This window comes from Microtus oregoni, unplaced genomic scaffold (assembly GCF_018167655.1).
Source record: "Microtus oregoni isolate MIOR12 unplaced genomic scaffold, Mior012 000002F_ref0000024, whole genome shotgun sequence".
Lineage (NCBI taxonomy): Eukaryota > Metazoa > Chordata > Mammalia > Rodentia > Cricetidae > Microtus > Microtus oregoni.
Genome location: NW_024543061.1, coordinates 65380819 through 65401536, shown reverse-complemented (window position 1 = coordinate 65401536; position 20718 = coordinate 65380819). Strand labels below are relative to the sequence as shown.

The 20718-nt window shown below is 47.8% G+C and overlaps 1 protein-coding gene across 1 annotated transcript in view; it reads right to left on the bottom strand.

Moving 5' to 3' along the window:
* The window catches only part of Ano2 (anoctamin 2), a 332789-nt gene extending 318350 nt beyond the window's left edge, over positions 1–14439 (bottom strand). Inside the window, exons 1-3 of the mRNA XM_041635458.1 lie at positions 14430–14439; positions 12873–13048; positions 11266–11589 (exon numbers count right to left, since the gene is read on the bottom strand). Of these exons, the coding sequence (XP_041491392.1) occupies positions 11266–11589; positions 12873–13048; positions 14430–14439 (510 nt within the window). The remainder of the gene's footprint in view (positions 1–11265; positions 11590–12872; positions 13049–14429) is intronic.
* Between the last annotated feature and the right edge of the window lie 6279 nt (positions 14440–20718).

Here is a 20718-nt window from a genome sequence, read left to right as displayed (position 1 = left end):
AGGGTCTAACATAATACAGTAGAATGAATCAGGTGAGGCTCCAACCAAGCCAACAGTGCCCCAAGCTCGGTTCACATTCTGTAGACATCAAATGACCCTGGGGTTCCCTGCGAGCCCCCAAGACCACATTGTAAGTCCCCTGAATCTTGTTAAGAGGTTCACAAACATTTTGATTTCAGCTGAGTTTCTGGGCAGTTGAAGACAGAAGACGGAGTTCTGTCCTGGTTTGATTTCTATTCTGTGACCAAAGGCAACTTGGGCAGGAAAGGGTTTATTTGACTTACACTTCCACATCACAGTCAGTCACGGAGGGAAGTCAGGGCAGGAGCTCAAGGCATGACATGGAGGTAGAGACCGTAGAGGGATGCTGCTCACAGGCTTGCTCCCCTTGACTTGCTCAGCTACCTTTCTCATACAAGCCAGGACCACGTGTCCAGGGGAGGCACTGCCCACAGTGGTATGGGCCATCCCACATTAATCATTAATCAAGAAAATCCCCCCACAGACTTGCCTAAAGGCCAATCTTGTAGAAGCTACCACTCAGTTGAGGTTCCCTCTTACTAGATGACTCCAGCTGATGTACAGTTGACACTCAACCATCAGAGGTCCCCAAAAAGCATCTGTCCTTTTTAGGAGACACAGATCAGCAAACAGCCCTTCCAGATGCCCCTGCCTTTATTCCCACCATAGCCGTCATCTTGGATCTCCTTCTACTTATCATCTGCAGACCAGGAAGGCTGGGGATATGTGGGATGAGTTATGACTTTTGTTGGTGACCTGACCACAAGCAAATGCCTTGTCTCTTTGTGAGACAGGTCGCCACTGCACACAAACCTTCTAAGCCACACACCCAAAACAAGAGTCAGTCTTCCGAACACAATGCACAGTTGGATGTTCTAGGTTAGGGAAGGTAGGACAGGAAGGGGCCTTGGAGACCCACAAGACCCAGTTCTCTTCGGAAAACACTTTGCAAAGATCAATAAACCCCCTGAATATTTATTCCCAATATTCAAACTAGGAATAGCCTTGCAGATAGATCCATGGTGCATGCAACATCAACAAAAAGGTTGGGTGGCCAACTCTGTGACTTTTTCTGCACATTCTTCCACTTTTCTGCCCTCCTCTATTATAAGAAGAGTTGACAGAAGATACATAAGAAAGAGTAAAAACTAAGAAAGTTACTGTATTGATGCAATTGCTCAGTGACTGGGGATGTGTGAAATTAGTAAAATACTTACTTCTATTCTCAAGTGTTAATTTTAGTTCGGAACCTTTTCTGCAATACTGGCCTCTAGTTCAAGGGTAGGGGCATGTTAGGCTGACCTACATCCCAGCCCATCAATTTTTATTTCAGTGCAGACTGCCTCAACCCAGGCTATGTAAAATCAGTATTGTCGCATGCATAATGTAGGAAATAATGATATAGGACTAATCCTTTCCTGTCCCACATGAAGTCTCAGCTCCAGGAAACCAGTAAGTTAGAGGGAGCAGAACCCAGGAGCAGACAGATGTTCCAGGATGCTCACTCCCTTACTGGGCCCAAACACATCGTGACACTAACCACCTGCCTCCAAAGCACAGCAGCTGCACTAGTGACCAATTCACAGGTCTCCAAAGCCACGCCCCCAAAAGAAGATTTCCTGGGACCTTTCTAAGCCTTTCAGTTCCCAGGCAGAAGCTGCAAGGGGCCCCAGCTGGCCTCCCTTCACACAAGGCAGGCTAGACTCCTGATAGGTGTCCAGGTTCGGGGGAAGGTATTCAAGGGTTTGTCAACTTTTTTGAGACAGGGAAACCCAAGACATACCAGTGAAATACATTTCATTCTTGGACTGTTTGTAAATGGATGATAAAGACAAGACTAAGTTTTTATAAAGGGGATTTTCACGAACAAATAGAAGCTGGGGATATGGTCAAAGCGCTTGCCCAATGAGCATGCTGACTTGAGTTCAGATCCTCAGCACCCATGAGAAAGCAGAATGTGGCAGTCCCTACCTGAAATCCTGACACAGGTTAGACAGAGGCAGGAGAATCCTTGGTGCTCATTGGTCAGTCAATGTAACCTACTTGATGAGCCCCAGGTCCTGGAGAGAGATGCTGTCTCAAAAGATAAAGTGTGCACTCCCAAGAACTCATACCCAAAGCTGGCCTCCACAGGCACACGTATGCACACACACACACACACACACACACACACTTACACACCTGCAATCACAGAAATGTGTCCACCCATGCACACACATTTTTAAAGTGTAAATAAATGTGTGAAATTAGTAATATACTTACTTCTATATCCACACATTAAATAAAACCTGCCACCACACCAAAAATTTGCTACAACTCAAAAAACATTACATAGAGATGAAAGCAAAAATTTTAAAGATTCCTACCAGGACCAAGATGTGACACAAGCCTATGGTCATTCCAATTAGTGACAAAGTCACAGAAACACACAGTAACATAGAGATTTGTCTATAACTTTAACTTTAGTAAAAGCTAACTTTCAGTTAGTGATGTGGTTAGTTTCCTCCATCTGAGTTTCTAGATTCTAACCCTGAATTCCATTTACAAAATCCACAAAGATAGAGAACTGCTCCCACATCCCAATGGCCCCAGAAGTTATCAGCTGTAGCTGACCAACAGTGGCAGGAGAGGACATTAAGAACTGATGTGTCCCCACCCACTCACAATCTGTCAGTGGAGGTTGACCCATTCTGCTGTGCACAAAACCCACTCCAGTTAAACGCTCTTTGGTGGTTAGTCTTTGCTGTCAATGGCATTTAGAATCACCTTGGAGATCAGTGAGGCACATCTGGGGATGTCTATGATGGGACTCCCAGAGACGATTAACTGAGTGGGAGATACACCCTGGCAGAGGGCAGCTTCGTCCCATGGGTCTGAGGTCCAGACATAACAAAGGGAAGGAGGGGAGAAAGCCAGCCTAGTGCCAGCTTGGCCTGTTATCTGCTTCCTATCTACCATGAGAAAATATTCTCTGGTACATGCTCCCAACACCATGATGTTCTTCTCAAGTACATGAGGCCAAACAACCATGGAGGCCAAACAACCTTAGAGATCAGGAACCAATTAATCTTCCCTCCTTTAGGGTATTTCTGTCAGGCTTTTGGACAGAGCGGCAATAAAAGTATGTATGCAGTCTGAATGCACAGCCCACACCGGCATCTTGGGGTAACTGCAGGTGAATCCTTCCTGAAGGTTTAGTAAACATGGGGACACAGCTCACTCCCATCTGCCTGGACCCCGTCAGCTGGGACAGAGGTGGGGAAGATGACTTAACCAGGTGGTCTAAGGCAGGCTTAGGAATTCCCACATCACTCTCCCAAGACATTTTGCTGAGCTTCTGTGTGGCTCTCTCATTAAGGCTACCCCACCTTGAAAGCGGGACTTTCAAGTCTCATTAGCCCCTGTGTTACCAAGCCCAGGACCCAGTGCTTAGATGGGGCTTCAGAAAAGTCACAAATTGAGAAACAAGAGAGAGTGGTCCAAATACTGCGTCCACCAGCTTCCTCCTTCAGCCGCCTTTCTATCTCTGCAGTTAGAGGCATAGCGCAAGCACGGGCAATGACCTCTGGCTCACAGGTCACAAACAGAAAGGGGGCTTCCTTCACAGCACATCTCCCAGAACCCAAAACACCCAGCAATGCCGCAGAAGGACCCATCAGCGGGGAAGAGACAGATTGCTGCCCATCTCTCTCTTCACCACAGAGATGGGGAAATGACCACAGAAAAGAGAAGTGATGTTGGGACACCTGGCAGCCAGCACAGCCCATTATCGGGGGCCCCATCGGTGAACCCCAGTGCCATCAGACCTGGAGCACTAGCAGGATTCCAGCCTGACAGGATGGTAACTTAGCTTCCAGGGAAACAGGCCGAGCAGTGCAGAAGCTGGAACTCCCTGCCTTGTTTGCTTGCACACATTGTCTGCAGTCAGTTCGCTTGATTAAGACATTGAGTAGTGTAAGGGACTGCCAGCCATATCCTCTCCTGAGCTCCACAGTTCCTACTCTCCAATATGACTGAAAGAAATCACCCCAAATCATCACAATTGTATCGCTCTATGATCCCATTTCTTCCCGAATAGTGTGTGGTAACAGAGAACAAACAAAAAACATGGCGTTACTAGACCTGGATGGAGGTGGGCGGTCCTTGGACTTCCCACAGGTCAGGGAACCCTGACTGCTCTTCGAGCTGATGAGGGAGGGGGACTTGATCGGGGGAGGGGGAGGGAAATGGGAGGTGGTGGCGGGGAGGAGGCAGAAATCTTTAATAAATAAATAAATTAAATTAAAAATAAAAAAAGAAATAACACTCCAATATCTAAGAGAACAATGCTTATCAAATTATGATTTATGCAACTATTCAGTGATAAATTGAATAAACAAAAAATTATGCCAGAAAAAAAAAACACATGGCGGAAAATTGGGTGCCCCAGGCCAGAGCCTTTCACAAGGGTAAGTGTGATCTGTGCCCTCTGGGATTATAGAGTGGTTATAACAAGTTAGAGCCCAGAAATCTCTTTCCAGCACCTTTGAGAGACCCAACGGACCACTAGAGGTGCCTGGTGGTAAGTGAGAGGCCCAGATTGGGAGACTGGAGAAAGACCTCACCCAGATGGCTCTGTCTGCTCTCCCGAGATCCATCGCTCATTCAAATTCATGACAATATATTGTCTCCACCGTTAGGAGGGTGAGGACCCAAAGACAGGAAAAAGGACTGGGAGTGAGGTTGCTAGGGTGAGCATCAGATGAGAAGACTGAATGCCCAGATTTACTTACTTTTTTTTTATCATAAGGAAATAGACACCTGGCTTGGGTGGGGTGGGGCTTCACCTCCGTCGTTGCTTTCCTCTGGGTTCCTACCCCAGTTCTGCCCACTGAGATCTGGTCCCACCTACCCTCTTGTGGCTCTGCTCTCAGCTGTATGGTCTCAGGGGATGGATGCCAGGTTGTCTTATTGCATCCCTAAAGAAACCTCAAGGTAGGAAAGAGGCAAGAGAGAAAGAAGCCCAAGGCTCCAGCATGCTGCTCTGGGGTGGAAGTGAGGAGCAGGGGAGATGCTCACACTCCTGAAAGCACAATAGTCATGTGACATGAGAGGGGACTAAGTGTCCCCCAACCCTGTGTCAGCACCACCTCCCACTGGCCAGGCCTGTCCTGGGAACGCACACCCCACCCTCACTTGAGGAGGCCAAAGACTATGTCCTAATAGAGTCAGTCAGACTCTGAAGACCCTGCTCCCGCAAAAGCATGCCACCACTCTCGCTCCACCAGCTGCCTGCGCGGGGGATGCCTGTGGCACACTGCTATAGCAAGATTCCATGGGTCACTCTCACCCTGGGAAACCAAACAGCAAGACTTTCAGGATTTGAAGTGCCGGCTTTTCCCAAGGAGGAAAAGGAGAGCAATGTCTGGAATCCTAAGAGGAGAGGTTGGCTTGGTGTGAGCTTCGGAAGAGCAAGATGAGCTGCACCAAATCTCACCATCTCTCCTGAAAGGCTATGACTACAACACGAAGGGACAGATGGTCACCCAGGTAGCCTAGTGCTCCAGAGGCCCAAGCTCTGGGGCCTATTACTTTGTAGCTATTAATCCATAATAGAAAAGAGGGACACAGCACCCCTACTTCACTTCTCAAAACCTCAACTCCTGGCCCCTGCAGAGCTCTCTGTGGATTCTTGATGGGAGGGGCCCCCACCTACAGGACATTTGTGAAGGCTTAGTACCCAGTCAGAACAACATCATGCTTCATGGGTCCACAGATCCAACCGGGAATTTCCCAAAGTCACCTATGTCCAATTCCTTCAAAGGGATGGTGTTTTAATCACCCAGTCATAGAAGAAGAAGGGGGAGGAGGAGGAGAAGGAGGAGGAAAGGAAAAGATTCTTTCCCAAAAGACTCTTTAGGAAAAAGTCAAGAACTTTGTCACTGGTTTTAAGAAAGTAAAATGATTCTAATTCCCATGCCTTCCCTCCTGTCTCCAAATGGACACACATTCCATATGTCCCTTTCCTGTCCCTTTGATGGGGTATATCTACTATCAGATGCCCAGACCCACCATCAGGAGATGGGCAACTGTCCTGTGGCTCAAACAGGAGTGCTCCCTGCAGGAAAGGGCTGTAGGCCCTTCTTTGTTCTCACCTGATACTAAGCAAGGGGGAAAAGCGCTTGGCACCTTAAAGGAAATGGGGGCCTCCCCGTCAGCACATTGCCCACTCTGCCAAGAACAGTTCACAGAGCTGCTGAAAATGGCAGAACATGAACAATAGTGTCAGCATCAGGGACCAGGTCTCGGGTGTCCTAACACTGGGAAAATAACCCTCCTCAATCCAGGGACATCTGAACCCACTGGGAAAATAACCCTCCTCAATCCAGGGACATCTGAACCCACTGGGAAAATAACCCTCCTCAATCCAGGGGCATCTGAACCCACTGGGAAAATAACCCTCCTCAATCCAGGGGCATCTGAACCCCCTATGGATACCTTCCCCTCCACTCCTGTTCTGAAGATATAACTGCACAGATTTTGACATTCGAGGTCTGAAGGATACAATTGCCTGGATATACTTGCCTGGAAGTGTCTGAACAATTCCCCAGGCTCTGCCTGCACTGCACACTGCACATGGCTCAGGGACATGGCTCCCCAAATGATCCTGGTGACACCATGCCTCTCTGTCTCCATTCTGTCCTGCTGGCTCCGTTAGTCCAACACAGAAAGTTTGGAAGGTACAGATGAACAGGTGGGACCTCCTAGCTCTTCCCTCAATGGCCGTATCCAACTCACTCCACAGCCCCACCAGACTAGAGGAACCTGAGCTCTGGTGGAGAACACACTTGGATGACTGCAATTGGCCTCCCATTTAGAAGAGATGTTCATATCTGAAGGAGCAGTCCTCAGTTACATGAGTGGGTAACAAGGATGCAAGTACCTCTGGGAGCCACAGGCATCCCTGGGGATGGTTCTGACTTAGACAGTCATCAACCGGCCAAGTAGAAGGAAGCATATGGGCTAGCTCCCATCCCTCTGTTAACATTCAGATTGCCTTTGGAGGATGAGCAGCAATAAGTCAATGCAAAAAATTCACAAAACAAAACAAAAACCTGAAGCACCAGCTGAGGAGTGCATGGCAGCACCCTCCTGTCCAAAGAAAGGGACAGAAATGAATTCTACCATATTCAGAGCCTGATGGACACAAACCTCTTTTTCCTAGCAAAGGGCTTTAATGGGGGTCTGATAGAAACCCTTTTCCATCTCGCTGCTCTGAAAGTCAGTGTGAAATCAGAGCCTAACAGATAGCCCAGCCCAGGGGAGAGGAAGAACAACTGAGCAGGTGTTGACAATTTACCCCTGGTCTCATTGCGGTAGCCCACAGTGGGAAGCAACCTAAGTGCCCCTTGCTATGAAGGGGATGATAAGGTGAACTGAGGTGACTTCCAAGGACCCTTTAGAAACAACACGTGAGATACATGTTCAGAGCATGAAGGTTCTGGACACCAGCACTGGACCAGAAAAACAAGCAGAGTGAGCTGTAAAAAGTGTGTTTTAAGTGAATTTAACATTCACAGAAGTCCCCAAAAATGTCAACACCAAAAGGAACCTAAAGAGATAAGATGATGGGATACAATGTTATAGCCCAGGAGGGCAGTCCAGAATAAAGGACAGGCAGTCAGAAATAAATCTCAATAGAACATGGATCTTAGTTAATAATAACATGTCAATGTCAATTCATCAATTGTAACTAGAGTGCCAATTAATAAGAAGGGGAAGCCAGGCGCAGGGTAAGACCATAAGAGCCCTGCACACTACTTCCATTTTCCCTGCAGCTATAAAACAGTTCCGAACAATAGCCTATTTTTAAAATGGAAAAAAATACAAAATTGCATACAGCATTTCCCAGAACCACAATGTACTAGAACGATTGCCTATGGAGAGAGTAGGCAGCGACGACCGAGGGGAGCATTTGCAGATGACGATAACGATAATGGCGTGCTATGAGTTCCGAGTGCAGTTAACTTCTTGTGTGTGTGTGTGTGTGTGTGTGTGTGTGTGTGTAATCCTAACACCAATCAGGGTAACTTGTCAGAGAGAGGGAATCTTACAAGAGAGTAGGTCATGATGGCGCGTTGAGTGGGATGACAGGAAGGTTCAGGGAGGCTGAGCCCTCATGGAAAAGTTAAATGGACCTTAAAGCTAGGATGGAGTGGGGAGGGAGAGGGTTAGTCACACAATAGAGAGAACTTTATAGGACAAGATCCCATCCTATTCTAACATCCGTCACTCAGCTATCTCTGTGCCCTCTAGATTCTCAGCCCAGGGCCTGAGCACTGGGCAGAGAGCATCAAGGATGGGCAGATACATCTTCACTGATGTAGCTGATGGCCATGCTAAAGACCAGGCCAGCTACAGTGGAACTCAGGCCGATGTCGAATATATTATCCCTAATAGCACATGGAGCACATTCGAACTGTATGTATTTTTAAAAAATGTTCTACAAAGTTACTCATTGCTGATCTGAAATTTAATTTTAATGACACATTTACTCTCTGTTATATATGGAAGTTCTGAATAATAATAACAGCATCGTGCTACTCAGGATGCTTCGTTTGCTTGACTTGTTCCATCTTTTTGCCAACCCTGGACAGGATGTACTATTCCTGTTTATAGACAAGGAAACTCTGACGTTAAGGTCAAGGTAAGCTGCCCACAGTCCTGAGTCAGCAGAAGAGGCATAGAAGCAACCATACCTAATCAACCTTCTGAGTGCCCCCTCCTGAGTTTTACCTGCCCTGTTTCCCAATCAAGGCCTCTACTCCCTGACATCAGAGACTACAAGTGTGACCTACAAGTACTTACAGCTCCTTGTAAGGCCAAGACCTTGGAGACACCTGCTCAGGTGACTCCTACCAGAAGGACTACATGAGCTTTGGATTTCAAACAGCAAAAAAAAAAATCAGTCAGTAGTCCGGAGTAAAGGGGCCCAAAGTGATCCAACAGGTTACAGTCTCCTCTACTGGTGAGAAGGTGACCAAGAGGAATTCTTCCTGCCAAACGGGTCTGGACGAGCCATAAAAGTCAGTACCACAGGAGCCTGAGCCAAGATACATGCAGAGAAGGGATGAACGTCCTCTGAAGACCCTTCCATATGAAGACAGCATTAATGCCTAACTTAGATTTCAGATGCGAATGCTTTCCCAACTTTCACACGTTGCTTTTTAAAGCAGCTCGGTCCTAAATGTGATGTCTTCACCAAACCCCTCCCCTCAAGGCTCAGGGACCTGTTTGGAAGAGGTAACGTGCAGATTGTAAAAGGTGACAGATGACGCCAAGGAAACCATACCTTCCAGACACGACAGGACTGATGCACATATGAACTGCCAGGGATGGTGGCAGCATGCACAGAACCTGTACATGTTCAAGCCAGACGCATCCCCAGCACTGAGAAGGGAAAGTGGTCCAGGGGTCCCACCCCTAACCAAGAAGCTATTTGTAACTGATGCTTGCTGCCAAAGGGAAAATCAGTTTCCTCCGATGGAGTGTCACTGGGCAGACCAGGTACTCAGCAGTAAGTGGCCAACACAAAATAAACTCCTTGGCTTTTTGTGGACTTTCTGTTTCATTTTGTTTTGCTATGGCATTTTTCTTTTGTTTTGATTTTTGTTTGATTATTGTAGGTAGTTGTTTTTTGGAGGGGCACATAAAGTTGGGTGGATAAGAGCTTGTGAGAACCTGGGAAGAGTTAGGGGAGTGAAAAAACATATCAAAACATTGTATGAAAAAAATAGTATAAAAATCATAATAAGCACCCATTGAGCACCTCATGTATACGAGCTATTGTGCTAGATGTTTTCATTTCTTCATCTAACAGTGGAATATGTAAAACCACAGCCCCACAAGGAGGTTACTGCTTTTCAAATAAGAAGCCTAAGTCTCCTCTAAAAGGCCAACCATTTCCACAGCTAATGCTTATGAGACACCTACTGTGAGAGATTCTATCCCAGGTTCTGGGGATGAAGCAGGAAATGAAACAAGGTCCCCACCTTCATGGAGCTGGTGGGGCACAGATATGAGAAAAACATACCTCACGGATGTAGGTAGCAGTGCTGAGCTAAATGAGATTGAGAAATGTAGAGCTGGGGTCAGGGATGGAGAGTGAAAGGCATGATGAAGTTTTATTGAGGATGTCCAGGGAAGGACGACAGAGCAGAGACGGGAAGTGAGGGCATGCGCATGCATGGGTCTGAGCAAGAGTCCCTGGAAGAGAGGACTCCATCACAGTCAAGACCCCAAGACCAGGGTGACACCAACCCACAACTAAGGGTAGGCTGATGGCCAGCCTGGAACAGAAGTTTGGAGATGAGAAGATTGGAGATAGATGAATTTGGAAGAAATAGCAAGGCCAGGATATTTTTGGAAAGATCAGAGTGCTATGGGCACATACATGAATGAGTGGTGGGATGGGCAGCTGGGTGGGTGTGCAGATGGGCGAATGGGGGTAAATAAATGGGTGGGTGGGTGGATAGGTGGATGGATGGGTGGATGGATGGATGGATGGATGGATGGATGGATGGATGGATATGTGGGTGGGTGGATGGATAGGTGGGTGGATGGGTGCATCAGTGGGTGGGTGGATGAATGGGTGAGTGGGTGAATAGGTGGGTAGGTGGATGGGTGAGTGGGTGGGCAGATTCCCATGGGTTGCTTTAGTCTGCTTGCCAGAGTTGATATACATATGTGCAAACTCTCTCTCTCTCTCTCTCTCTCTCTCTCTCTCTCTCTCTCTCTCTTTTACAGGTTTATAAAATATATTCAGTGGTGTCCCATTCAGTCCCCTAAAGTATCTCATGAGTCCCGAGAAAGCCTTACTGAAGGAGATCCTATATCCCCACAAAGGAACTTAAATCCAAGTTCAACAGGGAAGCCAGGTCTTCATGTAAGGAAACCACTCTGGAGAAAGTCACAGACCTTCAGGGAACTATGCCTCACCTTCAGTCTCTAACCAAACTGCCAGGGACATTGTGTGTGCATGACCAGGAGTGGGCATGGCACACCACCACATTCCCACGGCAGCATGGAAACACTTGGCCAAAGTTACCACAATACCAAGACTCTCCTACAAGGTCTTGGGCAAAAGTATCTGCTTTGCACAAAAGAAAAAAAAAACAGGCTGTCTGCCAGAGCAAAGCCTTCTTGAGGTAGCACTGCCCACCAGGTACCCACCCACCCTGAGACCTGTAGTCTGGCCAGCCTCACCTCCAAGTCCTTCTCCAGCTCTAGCCCAGCCGCCATCAGGTTGTGTTCAAACTCATCACGCTGCTCCCTTCTTTCCTCTTCCAAAGCATCCAGTGGCCCAAGTTCGATATCGCCAGGGCCTCCCGCATGGCGCTCCTTGCCTGTCTCCCCATTGGAGATAACAGCCAGCGAATGTCCTGGGGAGCCGTGACCGTGGTGTGCTCCCCGTTTCCGGTAGTGGTAGGCAAGCACATAATCGACTTTCCTCTGGTTGTCGTGGAAGTGCATTCGGCTCAGACGGGCTTCCGATTGGGGTTCGTTGGCATCCAGATAGTTATTGATGACCTGAGCAGAGGGAGAAACACAGGTGAGGTCAGATGGGTAAGGAGGCTAAGAGGATGTCCTGGCACTCTGGGACAGACTGGGAAGCAAGCCTCTCAGTTCCAGAGACCCTGCCTGCAGTGAAAGGATCTGCAGCCTCAGCCCGCATGTCACATGCAGCCCTCCACCCATGTGTGCAACCCGGTCATCAGTACCTTCACAATGCTCTGGCATTCAATGCATACACACGTACACACATACACGTACACACACACACACACACACACGGACACGGACACACAAAGAGAGGCAGAGATGGAGAGACAGCAACAGAGAGACAGACGAAGAGAGAATCAGGGAGACTGCACATACAGTACAACACCCGTGCCTGCCCCCAACCCTGAAGCCCATGCTCACACCTGCTCATCTGCACATACATGACACCAGCAAGCAGTCCCCGCCACTCACACCTCCCTGAATCTGCACTTCCGCACACCCGTGAGGGCGTCCATGTGCACAGGCACACAAAGGCAAACCAACGCGCAGTCCTCCACAGGCACCACGGCACACCTACACATGTGCCGTTCCTTGCAGAGCTGCATGTGAGCCTGCAGACGCTCTGCTCTCCGTCAGCACACACAGGATACTCACTGGTAGGTGTTCGGGATCCATCACAACAGGGCCAATGCCTAATCTCCTCTCCCACCCACAGGAATTCACGAGACACTCCGCCCCTCACACATCCACATCTTCCCCCTTCTGTCTCCTCCCCAGCCACTGGCAAGGACACCCTGCCCGTGACAGAAGCAGGTGACTGACTGCTTTCTCTACCTTCCACTCTAGACTGGAGAGGTAGAGAGAAGAGAGGGAAAGAGAGCAAGTGAGGCGAGGCGGAGCAGGCCAGGGACCTGCCTCCCTCCCTCTGGGTGTTTCCTTGTTTATTACTGGTTTGATACCCAGCTGCCTCAGCAGCCACCTGAGAGGTCACCGGGGCAACCAGATGAAATGCCAGGCACTGGAGAGAGGCTCGGAGCCTCCACAGCTGAGGAGACGAGTTTCTCAGGTCTGTGGGAACTGAGCCTGGGAGCCTGCAGCCCAACAGGTAGGAATCATCCGGCTCTCTTCTCCCTTCCAGACCCTTCGCTGAAAAGGACAGCCAGAGTTTCTGTAAAATGGACCTAGCTTGGAGAAAGGGAAGATAAAAGGGCTCTACCCAAAACCCAGGGTTTTTCCCATAAGCACACACAAGTCTCACATGACAGGAGGGCCAGGTGGGAAGCTCCCTTGGGATGTCCACCTATACTCACAGAACTATCGCGGGAACACTCTCTCCTGGAGGCCTGGCTAGAGTGTAGGCTAGCACTGGCCCTCTGACCTGCGGCCTGGGGACTTGGCACTCTGAGGTACTGTTTGGGGCCCTGGCCTCCTCTGACCACTGTCCGTGAACTCAGCCGCCGTGGAGATCCAGGGAGCAGAGGGATATCTGTGAGAAAGAAAGACAAGAGAGGCACCACAAGTTCAGGTGACAGAACTCTCAAGACACGGAATCTAAGGCAGTGAGAGACAGATCCCGTGGCTCTGGGGAAATGACCTGGGTTTTTTGAACAGCCTTATCTAACTACATTCATTTTGGTCAATGGGAGTAAAAGTAAACGGTAACTCCCCTACCAAACACTCACACACACACACACACACACACACACACACACACACACACACACACACAGAGAGAGAGAGAGAGAGAGAGAGAGAGAGAGAGAGGCCACAGCTGTCATCATCTCTCATGTGTGTACTCAACACGCAACGGTGGAGCCTAAATCCGGGCATAGCGCCTGTTAGGCAAAGCCCTCCACCACTGATCCACTGTTACTCTGTCCTTTCTTTATCCCAGAGGCCATGAGGACTGACCAGTGAGTCTGCAGTCTGGGGCAAGAAGAAAGCCCAGATGAGCCAGGGTAGATGGAGTTCTTCCCAGGGAGACAGGACTGTGGAGTGTCTCCCAGGGCATCTGGGCCAGTAGGCGCCCTGGACAGTCCTACACCTGCAAGGAGGGAGCAAGGACAGAGCAACAGTGAACCCGCTAAGGCAGCAGCGGAGCCATGGAGCAGGAAACCATTTCAGTGGCCTTGAGAAGTTCTCACACACCCGTGATTCAAGTCAAGTTCTCAGAGACCCACAGCCCTTTTCTGGCTTCTCTCCAGCCAAGGCCCTGAGCCACCAAAGTCTTAGAGCTGGTCAGACACACTCTACACTCTACTCTCTGTTCGAGGAAACCCCAGGCAGCCGGTGCACCTATGCCTGAACCTGAGCCACCAAAGTCAGACACACTGGTCAATTCTATCATTTCTTCTTCCTTTTTTAATTTTTTTTTTTTTTTTTGGTTTTTCGAGATAGGGTTTCTCTGTGTTTCCTTGGCTGCTTGGCTGTCCTGGAGCTCTCTCTGTAGACCAGGCTGGCCTCAAACTCACAGAAATCCACCTGCCTCTGCCTCTCAAGTGCTGGGATAAAGGCGTGTGCCACCACTGTCCAGCAGCTCATCATTTCTTAGCACTGTAGCCATGTTAGGCTTGTTTCTTCTACTACCCAAAGGACAGATGTGGAAAGGAGAACAGAAGAACACATGCCAGACACCCCAAACAGTGATTGGCCTCTGAGTTCACAATAAAAGGTGATAATAAACATTACTGGACTTTTTTCATTTTAAGCATCAGGTGAGCAGCAACACCCTGTACATTCAGATTGGTCCTAAGTAGTTGCCTAAGGGTTGAATAAATGACATTCTGCCAGATTTCTCGAAACACAGTCAAGGCTGAGGGTATAGTTTAGAGGGAGAACATATTCCCACCACCAGGTCAATCGCCAACCCTTAGGCATCCAGCTCTCTGATGATTTTTTCCAAGGAGTCTAGAACATGTGGTTATTGACCTTGAGAAGCATGGCCTCTCAAGATGTTACTGTGTGCAGAGAAATTTGGTTGCTACCAGTGGGGTTGTTATGGCCTGAATGTGAAATGTCCCCACAGGCTCGAATATTTGAATGCTTGGTCTGAAGCTGGTGGTCCAATTTAGGAAGGTCATGGAACCTTCCAGAGGTAGAGCCTTCCTGGAGGAAGTGAGTCCTTAGAAGCAAGTCCTGAGGTTTTATAGCCCAGCTTCACTCCCCTCTGCCCTGACTATCGATGTGATGTGACCAGCCAACCTGGCATTCTTGCTGCCATGCCTTTCCCAACACCTCCTCCCTTCAGACTCTCAGCCAGGACAGACCTTCCCTTCCTGAAAATGCTTCTCTGTTGCTTTGTCATAGCAACCAGGAAAGTAGCAAATGTGAGGCAAACATCCATGACTGATGGGTATAGGCTTACCTGGGTGTTGGCTCTTCACCACTGGAGACCAAAATCATAAGAGATCAAATAAGGACTCAAACCTAGGTCTCAAAGACTGAGTAACTTCTGAAAATCAGATGAAACCATGAAGAGAATCCCCAGAGACAGAACATACATCCTGGTGGTTCAACACGGTCTCTCAGCTCAGGACATTAAGGGGGAGGTTCCATCCTTGGGTGCCATCTTGACCCACTTTCCTTCCTTGATACCTTTCTTTAGATCTATGCCTCAACTGGCCCAGAGCAGCCTTAGACCAGAAAGATTAACCCAGAGAAAGTCCAGATGCACAGCTTTGAGGTGAGGAGGAGGAGGATCATCTGGAGCCACCCATCCCTGTGAGTTATCTTCCAATATGCCCAAATCGCAGTTGAGAAGCAATCCAAAGCTTTGGTCAAACCATGTATGGCGTCTCCTAGGAAGCCCGGGGCCTCCAGAGCACCCACCAGCCATCTTGGCTGTGTCCTCTGCTTCCTCTGAGCCAAGTTCATCACAACTGCCTGGAGGTTCTGCTTTTGTGGCAATCTCCCAGCCTACGTTGATTAGGAAGGGGCATGCGGCTCAATGGCCGCCACTCTAGAAAGGCATAACCAGGCAGTGATGGCAGAGATCTAGAGTAACAGACCTATTTGCGCCATCAGGTGAAGGCTGTGTAGGTCAACACACTTCTAGAGACTCCCTAAGGAGCATAAAGGTGAAAGAAGAGCCGTGAGAAGTCAAAACTATCACACAGCCTGTGAGATGGCTTTGTCCACTCATCTGGAAACACTCTTTCTCTTTTTTCTTCATTCTCGTGGCTCTTAGCACACTTATCTTAAACATCAAACAGATCCATGGGCACTGATGCATTTAGGTGCCATGAGGGTAGAAGAGATAGCTTACTCATCTCTGCATCAGTTAGATAGACGTTGTCAAGGGTGGGATCTGGGGCCTCACCACATCTAACTTCCTCCTGGGTGCTATCATCCACTCCTATGGAGGTCATTACTACCTGTCACTGACTTGTAAGTTTTACTGTCTACCCTTAGCTTCCTCTAGGCACACATTGCTCTACCTGCTTAGCACCTACACTTGAATGGTTGAGAGCCCCTCAAAGTCAACATACCCCAAACCAGACTGGTGACCTTCTCCCAGCAAGATTCTTTTCCAAGATTACCCACCTGATTCATGCTCGGGATGTCCTGTGCACTCAAAACACAGCCAGAAATCTAGAAATAACTGGAAATCCATCTGCCCTCATACCTCATATCCCATTTGACACCAAACCCGCTGCAGCTGTAAGAGCATAGTGATCCAATCATATCCAGAAGACGCTGCTTCACCCAGTCCTCCAACCTCTAGCTTTTACAATTTTACCACTCTTTCTTCCGTGATGGTCACTGAGCCTTTGCAGGGCAGTCTGGTATAAATGTCCCATTTTATGAGGAACCACTCTGCAGATACTCATTCTCAAGGGGATATTTCGTAAAGACTAAAAAGATCTGTAACAAGCAACGACACCGAAGCAGCAATGAAAGTCTCCCAATAACAAGCACCCCGGGAATGTTCCTTGCTGGGTTTCATGGTGTCCACCAAGAACTAATGCCTACATACTTCAAACTAATCCACAAAACCAAAAGGGAAGAAGTGCTTCCCGAGTCCTTCTTGAAACCTGTATTTGCCTTCTGACCTAAACCAGATGAGGATGAAATGAAAACACAAAACCATAGACCCACTTCTTTAATTAATATAGATGCAAAAGTCCTCAGTAAAATCCCCCCACACAGAATTCAACAACATACTTTAAAAATCATGCACCATGGCCAAGATAGTTCAACATGCACAAAGCAATAAATGAAATACGGCATGTATGTAAAAGCAGAACAAAAAAAAAAAACATGATTATCTCAATAGTCACAAAACAAAAACCTGACAAATCATCCCATCATCAAAGTCCTGAGAAGCTAACTATAGTTTACGCCGTTAGTTTATAAAGTTAATTTTTATAGTTATAGTTTAATAGTTTATATAGTTATAGTTTAATAGTTTATGTAGCTATAGCTTATACATAACTGAAGAAACTAACATACCTCAACACAAGGGCTCTCTACAGCCGGCTGACAGCCATTATTATTCTGAATGAGAAAAAAATAAAATCACTTCCTCTAAAATCAGGAACAGAATAGATGTGCCCTATCTCTACAGTCTTGGTCAATATAGTACTAGAATTGCTAGGGAGAACAATAAAACCAGAGAAGGGAAAGAAGACAATTGATCCCTGTTTGCAGATTATCTGTCCCTATACTTAGACCCTACGGTCTCCATTAAAACTTTTAAGACCCAATTTCTTTTAATTTCGGGAAGAAGCAAGATATCAAACCAGTATACAAATATCAATAGCTTTTATACACCAATGAAGAACCTAGAGATAGAGAAATCAGAAAAACAAACCCATTCACCACAGCCTCAAAAAGATCCTGTTATGTAGGGACAAATCTCACCATAGAGTCAAGAAAGTCAAAAACTATAAAATACTGAAGAAAAAAATAGAAGAAGACACTAGAAGCTGGAAAGTTCTCGCAAGTTTCTGACTCAGTGGAATTAATATTTGCATAAACAACATGCTACTAAAAGCAGTCTACAAAGTCAATGAAGCCCCCATCTAAATTCAAATGACACTGCAAACTTTGCCCACCTAGCCAGCTCCAAATGCCAAAAGCTATGGGCTCCCTAGGCTCCAACCACTATGCACAAACTCTCCTGCCTGCCTTCCCTGTTTCTGGTGCTGACAGGTAAGGGCTTCCTTCCAGACCTCAACTGCTCAGTTCAAACCGTTCATGCCCAGCCAGCATCCAGTGCCTTCAGGGAAGGGCTCACACTCTGACTATAATCCCAAACTTTCCCATCTGCTCGGCTCCAGGTCTCAAAGTCTTCCCACCCTTCTCAGCCTCATCCAGCCATTCTGGTCTAAGTCTCTAGCATTGCTTGTAGCTCCCCATATGCCTGCTTAACTAGCTTCCTACGTAGCTTCCCAGAATCAGTAGGAGGGACACTGGCTATCGTCTATCCGACCTGGTAGTCCACGCAGACTGACTTCTTACTCATCTGAGACTACCACATTGTATACTCTGGGCCCAGTCTTGGTTATTTCAGTTCAGTGGCCCCAGAAAAGAGCTCTACCCCTTCTTGTTGAGGACAACTCCAACCTCCAGACTTTGTAAGGCTACAGGTACCTTCGGTAGAATGGAAGATTTGAAGAGAAAAATAAGGCCTACGGAATTCAGGCCAGGAGAGGCCCATGTCTAAATGACCAAAGAATAGAGCCAGCTTTCAAAGCCTACTTACACAAGTCCTGAGGTCCTCTCCTCAGCCCTCTCTACTTTGATAAGCCTCATTCTATTCAAATATTCCCCTTGAGAGCTCCCATACCCAGCCCTTCATTTAATCCTGACTAAGCTTATTGACACTAAACAGATAGCGCAAGATGACATTCCCGTATAGCATAAGTAAGAAGGTATTTTGAAAGCATTGGCGGATTCATTGGGTGCAGGCCTTAGTCTGAAGGCACAGTCTCTAATGGGGACACAGATGGAGGGTGACACTTGAGAAACACTAGGCAGCAGGGATTCCAAATCCTTCCAATCATGTCATAAACACACACAGAGTGAGAGACAGACAGACAACGTAGCACGGGTCTTCAAATTTACTGCACAGGATTAGAAGTAGAATAGGCATTCAAACAGCAGCAAAGGATGGGCTCTCAAGAAAAGCTCAGGCGGGAGCCATGACAATAAACAAGAACAGGAGACCAGAGACACTGTCAGGAGCAAGGCAAAGGACTCATTGTCAGGGACAGAACAGGAAATGGGGTCAGCAGGTTCAGGATAGAGAGCAAGGTGACTCAACAAAGCCCTGGAGCCTTCCAGGGGTGGCAGGAGCAGGCTTTCCTCCCTCCCAGGGGTGCTGGGCTTTCGGGCAACAGGACTTATCCTCTGAGCATCCCACTCAGCACCATCCTGTCCCATCACTGACTATGGATGAGTGAAGCTTGAGCTGCCCTGGGTTTTTAAAAGGCAACCTCAGCCAGATGTTGAGACACAGGCGCCGAGGAGGCCAAGGCAATAAGACTTCCACGACTCCACGGCTCCACAGCTCCATGACTCCACAGCTAGTATGGAGAGTGCAGTGAGGTCTAGGCAACCCTGAGCTAGACAACAGAGCTTTATCTCAAAAGGGGACAGGACATCCTTCACCACTGCATCTCAACGTCACTGCTTCTGGCAAGAACAGTCAGACCCAGGACATCAGAGGGAGACAGAGCACACTCATCCTCGAAGCCTAAGAACAGGGGTCCACGTAGCAATGGCCCTAAGCATGGTGGCTCCTCTGGGGAAGATCAGAGAGACCTGGGCACTTCCACATTTGAAGGCTCTCACCCCTGGTCCAACATAGTTCATCTGAGGAGAGTTTTTCAACTTTGGGGTGGTGTGGAAATGTCCACACCCCATCATTCTGACCATCACTGTGGTATTTAACAAATTACCCAAGATATCAATACTTTTGTTATAAAGAAGTCTTTGATATAGTTGGGTTTGCCCATCTGTGCTCACTGTCAGTCAGTATTCTGAACATGTTTAAAGACAGATAGATTATGGTTATGGATGGATGGGGAGGGCTGGAACAGGAGGATCAAGTGGAAGCAGGGAGAGAATAGAGGGTAAGGGAGGGAATGCAAGGAAAGAAAGCTAAACATCAGGGCCATTTGAGGGGCGGTATGGAAACCTGATACAGTAGAAGCTTCCCAATATACATATGAAGACGGTCTAAATGAAATCATAAAATAATGAGGGTAGGGAGAGCCCCAAGTGACCATCTCTTGTCACCAAATAAAGCCTTTGATAACAGGGATGGGTTATATCTAATCGAATTGTTGGCCGAAGGGGTTCCGTGGGAATCCCCAAACAACCCAAGCTGTTGCCAAGACTGTAGGTTGCACTCCACAAACTGACAGCCAGGTCCCATTGCTGAAGACAACGCCTCATTGAACATGAGGAAGTTGACCTGGTGCTGACATAGAGCCTTCACCCTACAGGAAGGTACTCTGCGTGGTGTCAAAAGAGGAATGTGAACAGCAAGTTGGCCACAAGCTCTTTGATTTACAATGATGTCCTGCCTATAAAAAAAATATGTCACGGCAATGGTGGCACAAACCCGGTGGGAGTAGCCAACCGGTATCTGATTTGATGTGAGGCCCACTCCATGAGATGGAACCCACACCCATCAGGTTTGGATGACCAAGAACCAGAGAACTAGGGTCAAATCAAATACTACTGTTCTAAAAAATAAACCAAAACCAAAAGAGTAGCAACAAACTGTCTCCTAATGGCATTCTGCTGTGTGCACAGATCAGTGCCTTGCCCAACCATCTCAGAGAATCTTTTTCTTGTAGCAGATGGGAACAAATATAAGACTCAGAACTAGGCATTATGCAGAGAATGAGAGACTTTGGAACACTCAGCCCCAAATGGAATGTCTCTATCAAATCCCTCCCCTCAGGGCTGAAGGAGCCTCAAAGAAGAGGAGGCAGAAAAAAATATAAGAGTCAATGGGGATGGAGGACACTGAGGAAACAAGACCCTCTAACTCAATATGAGCGAAACTCCTGTGAACTCAGAGACTGAAGCAGCATGCCCAGGGCCTGCCTGGGTCTGCATCAGGTCCTCTGCATATGCACTGTGGCTTCCAGTTTAGTGTTTCTATGGGATTCCGGAGTGTGTGACCGAGTGGATCTCTGA